This window comes from Sinocyclocheilus rhinocerous, unplaced genomic scaffold (assembly GCF_001515625.1).
Source record: "Sinocyclocheilus rhinocerous isolate Xijiao unplaced genomic scaffold, SAMN03320098_v1.1 scaffold562, whole genome shotgun sequence".
Lineage (NCBI taxonomy): Eukaryota > Metazoa > Chordata > Actinopteri > Cypriniformes > Cyprinidae > Sinocyclocheilus > Sinocyclocheilus rhinocerous.
This window is the reverse complement of record NW_015641608.1, coordinates 1,836,037-1,847,002: the sequence shown is the minus strand read 5'-3', so window position 1 is coordinate 1,847,002 and position 10,966 is coordinate 1,836,037. Positions and strand designations below refer to the sequence as shown.

General features: G+C 39.0%; 2 protein-coding genes across 3 annotated transcripts in view; one reads left to right on the top strand and one right to left on the bottom strand.

Annotated features, from left to right (window-relative positions):
- LOC107755263 (katanin p60 ATPase-containing subunit A1-like) overlaps positions 1-6,864 on the top strand; it is a 14,890-nt gene extending 8,026 nt beyond the window's left edge. The window contains 6 exon segments of the mRNA XM_016572004.1: positions 3,908-4,066; positions 4,176-4,253; positions 4,255-4,303; positions 4,673-4,804; positions 4,875-5,001; positions 5,092-6,864. Coding sequence (XP_016427490.1) covers positions 3,908-4,066; positions 4,176-4,253; positions 4,255-4,303; positions 4,673-4,804; positions 4,875-5,001; positions 5,092-5,290 — 744 coding nt within the window. The 3' untranslated portion in view covers positions 5,291-6,864.
- On the bottom strand, positions 6,049-10,342 carry LOC107755264 (glycoprotein integral membrane protein 1-like). 2 transcript variants are annotated; one of them, XM_016572006.1, is made up of 8 exons: positions 10,165-10,342; positions 9,789-9,851; positions 9,582-9,681; positions 8,626-8,780; positions 8,289-8,448; positions 7,976-8,184; positions 7,255-7,418; positions 6,049-6,989 (listed from the first exon to the last, which is right to left on the bottom strand). In XM_016572006.1, the coding sequence occupies exons 1-8, from the start codon at positions 10,252-10,254 to the stop codon at positions 6,878-6,880; spliced, it is 1,053 nt and encodes a 350-aa protein (XP_016427492.1). In that variant the 5' UTR covers positions 10,255-10,342; the 3' UTR covers positions 6,049-6,877. The 2 variants fall into 2 exon arrangements, with proteins under 2 accessions (XP_016427492.1, XP_016427491.1); XM_016572005.1 differs by having other exon boundaries at positions 8,626-8,783; positions 10,165-10,341.
- Positions 10,343-10,966: the final 624 nt, after the last annotated feature.

Here is a 10,966-nt window from a genome sequence, read left to right as displayed (position 1 = left end):
TCGCAGACTTATAAGTGCATTACTGCCACCTATCTCTCAAATGGACCATTGACACTATCTACAATCTCAATTAGGAGTGTCAATGGTCCAAACCCGCAGGGTTTAATTTGGTTTTGTTTGTGTATGTTTTTTTTGACTCCCAAAGCCATGATTCCCATCCACTTACATTGTAACACTGCAACGGTTTGAGTTCAAAATCTTCGTTTGTGTTCTACTGAAGAAACAAAGTCACCTACATCTTGGATGCCCTGGGGGTAAGCAGATAAACATCAAATTTTCATTTTTGGGTGAACTATCCCTTTAACTGTCACAAAAAAAGTAACTAAAAAAAAAAGTGTAACTAATTATTTGAGACAGTATTATTTACAGTGTTGGGCAAGTTACTTCCAAAATGTAATACAGGCTATTTAAGTCAAATATTTCGCATATTCATTCATTTTATATATACACTATGATTTAATAAAAACAGATTTTATTTTTAGTTAAACTTAATTTTTGTTGCTTGTCTGCGCTCGTCCGCCGTCTTTTTCTCTTCTCCGACCCCGCAGCTCTCTCTCCGATAGCTTAGTGTTAGTGGCACCAGTCTAGGTGTTTCCAGGTTTTACTCGTGCTATTTCTCCATGTTGAGAGTTTGGTGTTGCACATATTGCACCTGACTATGCATTCTTATGCTTTTCTCCGATGAACTGAAAATAACAGGAGTGTGTCCATCTCACAAATGTAGAATCCGTCTCTGTCATCTGAACCATCTAATTCCAGCAACAGAAGATAGACAAACTATTTTACCCGTGGAATTTTTTCTCTGGTGCTGTTTTGCTGTGTTGGTAAATTCACCACTTAATTTTGAGTTAAAATATGTTGTTGTAACTTGCGTTACTGAGATTGTAACGAGTAATAATATTACCCAAATTTGATTAGTAATGCGTTATATTACTGCGTTACAGCAAAACGTAATATACTACTGTAATATTATTACTTTTGTAATGCGTTACTCCCAACACTGATTATTTAACAGCTGTGAAACTTACTTTTATATGTATTATCATCCACTTTTTGGGTAATCTTTACTGCATTATGTGTATATATATACATATATATACATACACTGAACAAAATTATAAACGCAACACTTTTGTTTTTGCCCCCATTTTTCATGAGCTGAACTCAAAGGTCTAAGACTTTTTCTATGTACACAAAAGGCCTATTTCTCTCAAATATTGTTCACAAATCTGTCTAAATCTGTGTTAGTGAGCACTTCTCCTTTGCCAAGATAATCCATCCACCTCACAGGTGAGGCATATCAAGATGCTGATTAGACAGCATAATTATTGCACAGGTGTGCCTTAGGCTGGCCACAATAAAAGGCCACTCGCCCATTGTTGTGCCATTCATCCACGACCATCACCTCATGTTGCAGCATGATAATGCACGGCCCCATGTTGCAAGGATCTGTACACAATTCCTGGAAGCTGAAAACATCCCAGTTCTTGCATGGCCAGCATACTCACCGGACATGTCACCCATTGAGCATGTTTGAGATGCTCTGGATCGGCGTATACGACAGAGTGTTCCAGTTCCTGCCAATATCCAGCAACTTCGCACAGCCATTGAAGAGGAGTGGACCAACATTCCACAGACCACAATCAACAACCTGATCAACTCTATACGAAGGAGATGTGTTGCACTGCGTGAGGAAAATGGTGGTCACACCAGATACTGACTGGTTTTCGGACACCCCCGGACCCCCCAATACAGTAAAACAGTACATTTTAGAGTGGCCTTTTATTGTGGCCAGCCTAAGGCACACCTGTGCAATAATCATGCTGTCTAATCAGCATCTTGATATGCCACACCTGTGAGGTGGATGGATTATCTCGGCAAAGGAGAAGTGCTCACTAACACAGATTTAGACAGATTTGTGAACAATATTTGAGAGAAATAGGCCTTTTGTGTACATAGAAAAAGTCTTAGATCGTTGAGTTCAGCTCATGAAAAATGGGGGCAAAAACAAAAGTGTTGCATTTATAATTTTGTTCAGAGTAGTTAATATCAGTAATATGCAGCATGCACGATACAAGGAAATGGTCATGTTCATTAAATCTAGCGTATGATTAAAACGATGAGTGGGCCCGGTGACGTTTTGCTTGACTCCAAAAGAGTTTATTAGGTCAGTAAACGCAAGTCCTAATGCATCATTTGTATTATCAACGTGAATGTTAAAATCTCCGACAATTAGCGCTTTATCAACAGTAACCAATAGGTCTGAGAGGAAATCTGCAAATTCTTTTAGGAAATCTGTATACGGCCCTGGTGGTCTATACACAGTAGCCAGAGCAAGAGATACAATAGATTTATTTTGCATATCTGACAGTGTAACATTAAACAGAAGTGTTTCGAATGAGTTAAACCTGTATCCTCTCTTCTGAGTAACATTGAGAATATCACTATATATTGTTGCCGCCACGACCAGTCTGACGGGGCACATGCTTATAACAGTAGCTTGGTGGAGTAGACTCATTTAGACCAATATAATCATTAGGTTTTAGCCAGGTTTCAGTCAAGCAGAGTACATCAAAACGATTATCTGTGATCATTTCATTTACAATAACTGCTTTGGGTGAGAGTGATCTAATGTCTAGGAGCCCAAACTTTAAAAATTGTTTTTGTTCATTTATTTGACATTTTTCTGGTTTAATCACGATCAGATTTTTTCTAGATCCTGCATTAAATTTATATTTTGACCTCACTATTCGGGGAACAGACACAGTCTTTATAGATTGGACAGCACAAGTACTTCTATCATTTAAGCGGGTAGAACACAAGTCATCAGGGCAGTTATTTGAGATTTGACTTACTAGTCATATGGAGCGTAGCGTCCTGGAGATGTTGTCCGACATGAGTTCCGCTCCGACTCTGCTGGGGTGCAGGCCATCAGCGCGAAAAAGCCTAGGACGCTCCCAGAAAAGATTCCAATTATTAACAAAGAGCAGTTTCTGTTCTTTACACCATGACAATAACCATTCATTTAAAGCAAAAAGTCTACTGAACCTTTCATGTCCTCGTCGATACGTGGGAAGCGGTCCTGACACGATGATCGTCGTCGCGGGCGATGTGCGGCGCACCGTCTCGATCAGGCTCCTGAAGTCCCTCTTCAGTGTCTCCGTCTGCCGCAGCTTGGTGTCGTTAACCCCCGCGTGAAGCACGACCGCTCCGGTGCTCTCGTCGCCCTTCAGGATCGCGGGTATCTGCGCAGAAACATCGAGAACACGAGCACCAGGGAAACAGTGAGTGTGCACTTTACCTTCAGCTAACGTAGCACGGACGTGCCGGACGATGGAGTCTCCGATGATCACAGCGTCGCGTTCCGTCTCGCGGAGGGGAGCGAAGCGGTTCCGGGTGGAGATCTCGAAGACCGGAGGCGGCGGAGGGGGAGAGGTCGTCGCCCGGGGCCTGGCTCGCGTCTTCCGCTGCGGCTGCACCCAGGGTCCGTGGTGTCCCGGCGCCGGAGTGAAGAACATCTGGGAAGATCGCGTCCTGGGTGCACCGGGCCTGTGCAGAGAAACACACGGAGTAGAGGTGGTGGGAGAATTAGCAGCGCGCTGTATACTTACCTCGGACTTGTGAGCGTCAGCCTGGGACGTTGTGGATCGAGTGGCCCATGGTGGCGGTGGGGTTATGGTATGGGCAGGCGTATGTTATGGACAACGAACACAGATGCATTTTACTGATGGCATTTTGATAGCGTGATGAGATCCTGAGGAGAAAAAGTCTTGGATCTTTGAGTTCAGCTCATGAAAAATGGGGGCAAAAACAAAAGTGTTGCGTTTATATTTTTGTTTAGTATATATATATATATATATACTATATTTCTGATACACACAGTAACTGAACTCCCATATGACTTTAGGGAGTGTTGATGGTGGGTCCGCCAGGCACAGGAAAGACATTGCTGGCCAAAGCTGTTGCCACTGAGTGCCGAACCACCTTCTTTAACGTGTCCTCATCCACTCTCACCTCCAAATACAGAGGAGAGTCTGAAAAACTTGTGCGGCTGCTGTTTGAGATGGTAAAATCACTTTCTGTGCTACTCCTCGTTAATAAATGTAAAATGGTAGCCAAACTACCTTTATGTTTTCTCACCATACATACATTTGTGTGTTTGCATGTTCATACAGGCACGCTTTTATGCCCCCTCCACCATCTTCATTGATGAGATAGACTCTATATGTAGCCGTAGAGGAAACTCCGAGGAACAATGAAGCCAGCAGACGCGTCAAAGCTGAACTACTCGTCCAGATGGATGGTATACAAACTGTAGATATGGCTTTAAAAGTTATTAATATTCAGTAATATTGTCAATTTAACTGCACAGACACTATTGGAAGAGAAGAAAATTTTAATTGAGCTGGATAATGAAACTAGCTTTGCAACATTTACACTTACTGAACTGAATGAAATCAATATCAAACTGATATAAGCTGAATAAACACTATTGCCTTCTGTAGAGCTGCTTATTTGAATTTCTAATTGAGCTGTATAATGACACATCTTCTGTAGAGTTACTTTACTGCTGAAATGGAATTCATTTCAGAATTTATGAATTTTACAACATTCTTTATTAATGTCAAGCTGCTCTAAAAAAAAAAAAATCAATAAATACAGGTGTTTCCAGGTGTTGGTGGGACGTCTGAAAATGACCCTTCGAAAATGGTCATGGTTCTGGCAGCCACCAACTTCCCATGGGACATCGACGAAGCTCTGAGACGCAGGCTAGAGAAGAGAATTTACATCCCTCTGCCCTCAGGTGTTCAGAATTACCCATCACACCGTATTAAATGACATCAGTATTTAATTCATCATTTGTATTACTGTAGCTAAAGGAAGAGTGGAGTTACTCAAGATCAGCCTGAAGGAGCTGGAGCTGGCCAATGATGTCAACGTGGACAAGATCGCTGAGCAGATGGAGGGATACTCTGGTGCTGACATCACCAATGTTTGCAGGTGCAGACTTTTGTGTGCAACCTGAAATTATTTTCAATGCTTAAAGTCCCACAATTCTAGAAGGGATTCATTGTTTTTGAATAATTGCAGAGATGCATCCCTGATGGCAATGAGAAGGCGGATCGAGGGCTTGACCCCTGAGGAGATACGAAACTTGTCGAAAGATGAGATGCACATGCCCACTACAATGGAGGACTTTGAGACGGCACTCAAGAAAGTGTCCAAGTCTGTATCTGCTGCCGACCTAGAAAAATATGAAAAGTGGATAGCGGAGTTTGGCTCCTGCTGATGATGCCAAAGAACCTTCTTACAGTCACCGTTAGCACTTTGAAAGACTGAGGGTCAGTTTCACTAAATCTCAGAGCACTTCCACCCTGTACCAGACTGAAATCAAAGGGTGGCAAGTCTTGCCTTGCATGAGGTTTGTATCTTGAGTGTACAGATTCATAGTAATAGTTTAATATTTAATAGTAATAGAATTGGTTTTACATCTACAGGACTTTTCAGAGCTGATTAGCTTGATACAGGTTAAGCTTTCTCTTAAACTGAAGTTCACTCGCATCAATTTGTAAGGATGAAGGCTGAACTAATTATCCAGTAAATCTAGTGCTGGAGTCTGGAAAGCCCGTTTTGGTGCCCTTATAACAAACAGCCCCATGATGTGTTGCCTTACTGTAGTGTGTCCAGACAATAATGTTAATGTGGACACAGGATTGGCTGCTTGTTTTGTCTTTACTTGTAAAGTCACTGCCAATGACCAAAGACCTCTGTTGTCTCCAAATGCTACTTGAGGTGAAAAGCTATGCAAGCTAAAAGGTTTACTGCTCCTGTGGTTGATTTAAAGGCCAAAGTTTCAAGCGTTGGACAATTGTCTTGGTGATGAGACCAGCGTGTCTTAAAGGTGTGTACAGCACTTGACTTTTATAAACACTATGGAACCGGTTTCTGGTTTCTTTTCATTACTGACATTCCATTGCCATGATCAAGTTGTAAAATGATGTATTTTGTTGAATAAATATTTTTTAAAAGACTCACTGAGACAAGCTTATTTGTGCAGAATTTACTCTTCTAACAAACTGTGAGGAAAAACCTCATAACGTGTCAGAATGACAGAAAATTACTGATTTCATTAACAGCCAATGACAGGGCAACAATGAAATATAAGCATCCTGTTGAAATGTTTAACATGTTAAAGTACAATGCTTGAAATGATTGAAACGTTGTGATGTGATGGGGAATACTTTGACAGACTGCTCAGGCCCAAGTGTACAAATCTTCATTTCATTCATCTAATGCAGGTCAGAGTTGAAATGTATTGCTGGTGTGCATGCTTAACATAACAGGCAATATCTGAAGCAGCATGAATATTAACATTAAACAACATTAAGCAACAGAGTTTTATACAGGCCATTTAAAAACAGAAATAAGAAATAATCCATTTAAATAATATGGACAGTTGAAAATCAGCTGTTAAAAGTTATATTGATGGTTCTTCAACTTTAATGGATTATTTGTCCATTTTTTTTAATGCTGTGCCCTTTAATTGTCAGTATTGACGCAATGTCATGTCCACACAACAGGCAAAGCAATTCCTAGTATTACCATAAAACAAACACTTTAGTGGGAAAAAGGCAAGGATATTTTACGGACTGTGCTTATTTAAATTTATGCACCTGTTCCACCTCACAATGTAGTGAAAAATACAAAAAGTAATTTGCTGATTATGCTGTTAAACAGACACAGATGTGAAAATAGATAACTGTTTCATTAGGAAATGTCGGGGAATTTTTTTTTTTTCTTTTAAAGTGCTACATTGAAATCATTGGTATTGTCAACCAAATAAAGCCACATAACCGAACTAATGAGAACACATCCATCACTTTTCTATCAAAATGCTTTTTTCTGTTGTTTCTCCCTCCATGTTATCTATTAGACTCTGTTTTTCATCATCTGGCATCAGAGTCTCTGGATTCAAATGAAAGAATCCCCTAAGAAAGACAGAAGAGAAACATGTATTATTTATATGTGATATTCTGTATATATTGCATTATTATATATGCATACTGGTAAAAAATGTATAGCCTGAATGCACTGTAAGTCGCTTTGGATAAAAACGTCTGCTAAATGCATAAATTATTATTAAATTATATTCAGCAAACTAACCCGTATACCACTTCTAATCCAGCTGTGTTTAAGTCTACAGTACTAAATTAAATGACCATGCATATGATGCAGGGTGGGTGCAGGTTGTACCCGTGTTCACAGGAGGGGAACAGAAGATCCAGGATCTTAATGATGACAGCTGAACCTGCAACACCAACCACCACTACCCACATGATCAAGAAGAAGAGTGGGATAGAATCAGACCAGAAGCGCCTCAGTTTATCTCTCAGCCCCTTGACCCACTGACACGCCACCTGCCAACACACACAATAACAACACATGAGGAAAATGACACTTGAAAAACAGAACATTTAAAAAATGAGGAAATTTAGGTCATCCAGAGTTACTAGTTTTAAAAATATATTCATTATATTTTTATTCTTAATTATATTTACATAAAGGTTTGGGAACAGTTAGATTTTTTTATGTTTAGGTCTCTCATGCTCCCCAAAGAAAAACAGTAATATTGTGAAATATTATTACAATTTAAAATAATTGTTTTCTATTTGAATTTATTTTAAAATGCATTCCCCTAATGGCAACGCATGATCCTTCAGAAATCATTCTAATATGCTGATATCCTGCTCAAGAAACATTTCGCCTTATTATAAATATTGAAAACAGTTGTGCTGCTTAATATTTTTGTGGAAACTGACTTTTTGAGGATACTTTCATAAACAGAAAGTTCAAAAGAACAGCATATATTTGAAATAGAAACATTCTGTAACATAAATGTCTTATGTCTTTTAATATATATATACGTATAATACATGTAATATGGTCCAAGAGTTAACAGTACACAGTCACTTACACTATAGGAGGACATGGACCCACTCAGAGGAGACCCAAGCAGCAAGGAATCTGAAGTCCTTTCCTCTTCCTCTCTGGACTCATATAGAGTTTCAGGGTCCATCCGCAAGGGTGTTTCAGGAAGTTTCCCCGGAGCTGCGATCTCCTCCTGAGTGGTCTCTGCATGTTTGAGTAGATAGTGGCTGGTGGTGTTAAGCACTTGGTCTTCAACTGTGAAGACAGAAAACCATTCATAAGAATCCTTCCAGTTAAAGCATCAGTCATTTTTTGGAGATTACAAACAACAGGCATTTTACTCCACAAATCTATCTAACCTGTATTACGTATGGATGCATTAGTCACCAAGACGTCACTCTCTCGTGGGATGGCATAGAGCTTGCTTCTTGATGAAGGGTAAATATTGGTCACCTGTGTGATCTCCTCAGAGCTCTGGTTCCACAGGATCTCCACCTCACACGCGTCTGGCTGCTGGACCTACAAAATGTACGGCATCAAGCATTCATGTGCACAGCCTCATTCTAGAGTTTGGATCCGTTCCAAAGCATTAAAGCTGCCATTCCATGTTTAAGGCTGAATTACTCTAGAAAGGACATAACAGATATGAAAAAGAATTCAGTTGTCAGTCATCATTTATAGGGTAATGATTAAAACCTTTTCATCTGCCAGCTGGATTATCTCCTGACTCAGGACAAGTAACAGAAGCTGCTCTCCAGCCTCACTCTGAACATATGACTGATTCACCATCAGCCTCAGCTCACTGCTGACCAACCCATCCGCCAGATTACTAGAGCTCACATTAGAACCATCCACTGCAAACACAAAGAAAATTTTAATTTCCGCTATTGCAGGAATAGTTCACCAAAAATATTAAAATGTACTCACCCTCAAGCCATCCCAGAAATGGAGTTTGTTTCTTCATCGGAACAGCAGAAATTTAGCATTACATCATTAGCTCACCAATGGATTCTCTGCAGTGAATTTGGTGCCGTCAGAGTTCAAACAGATGATTAAAAAAAAATCACAATAATCCACACAACTCCAGTCCATCAAGAAAAGCAAGCAATATTATGGATACAGGACTCATATTTTAGCTGGAAGCAATGGTTTGAAGTTAAAAATTATGTCTTGATGAAATACAAGCACCCAAATTTTTTACAAACTGGAAGGACTGGAGTCATGTGGATTTCTTGTGGATTCTTGTGATGTTTTTATCAGTTATTTGGACTGTCATTTTGACGGCACCCATTCACTGCAATGGATCCACTGTTGAACAAGGGATGCAATGCTACATTTCTCTAAATCTGTTTCCGTGAAGAAATAAACTCGTCTACATCTTGGATGGCCTGAGGGTAAGTGAATTTTCAGCAATTTTTCCATTTTTGTGTGAACTACTCCTTTAATGTTAGTTAATGCATTAACTAACATTTACAAACAATGACCTATACATTGCAGTACTTATTAACCTTTGTTAACATTAATTCATAAAAAATACAACTGTTAGCTAATTATTCGTTTATGTTAGGTCGGGTTTATTTCTTTGCATTTTTCATTGTTAGTTAAAAGAAGTGTAATTAATTAAAAGTAAAAAGGCAGACAAAGATACATACACAATAAAGCGGGACATGTCATCCTTGTGACTCCTGAAGGCTTGAGAGGAGCTCCATTAATAAACGTTTCATTGTCCAAAAGACCTATATTTAAATTTATCTGAAAGAAGGGATGAGAAATAATTTTAAATGATCACGCCTTCACAAAACATAATACGGTTGTGATGCACCATTCTCGTGTAATTATTCCACGAGTTATTATCTTACCTGTACACTGTACTTAGTCTGGTTAGTTTCACTAACCGCTGTCACATTTAACACAACCGTTTCCTGTGAAACAAACCACATACACAATGACAAACGCGTTTGTTCACAGGATTCCGACTTGACAGTAATGTGCTTTAAGTTTTTAATGCTGAAAGACACTGCTTTGGGTAAACTAACCGTGAATATTAAACCGACGATTTCTTTAAACGTGTCAAACAAACTATGGTGTAGCTACGTTAAGCATCTTTTAAAACCAAATGAATGTCTATTAACTTGACAGATATATCTATCTGATAAGCCTTTGTACTGCTAACGTACACGTGAATGTATCAGAGAAATAGTAAACTACCTAAAAAATATGAGAAATGTCACCCACCGTGGATATTTGTTTCGATTGTGCATTGGCCAGGACAAACAAGACGCTTAAATAAACAAATGTTAAACGTATTTTCCATGTAGACGCCATTTTTATCACGCTAGATCAACAATACGTTAATTAAAATGCGCGCATGACGCTCTGCGCGTAATGTCGTAATGTCGGTCATTCCCGTTTGGCTTGACGTAACATCGTTATTGAGAACTCTTACGCCCTCTATTGGATATTAGGAGTACTACAGGAAGCTTCGGACAATTATACATTTTGTAATGACAACTCTTGGATTTATCTTTTTCCAGTGAGATTTCACATCTTGCGCTTTCACTTGTGAAACATTTTTTTGTGATATGTTTGTTACTACATTTTAATTAATTTATAATAATACTAATTATACTGCAATTTCACAAACTCCTTTTTGTAAGGAAATTCCTATGGGAAGCTATAATTTATACCTTACACTGTATAAAGTGTTTTGTTCAGTACAGATAGATTTTCCTTGTTCAGATTTGTGAGAAGAATGTTATTGCTAATAATGTCAGTCCAACAGTAGCTTATATAATCAAGCAGCAAACATTTCACTTTATTAGGACTGTCTTGTTTTATTGCTCTCCTGAATTCTTCCATAGTTAAAGGGGTCATATGATGCTGCTAAAAAGAACATTATGTTGTGTATTTGGTGTAATGCAATGTGTTTGTGCGGTTTAAGGTTCAAAAAACACATTATTTTCCACATAATATACATTATTGTTTCTCCTCTATGCCCCGCCTTTCTGAAACGCGTCGATTTTTACAAAGCTCATCG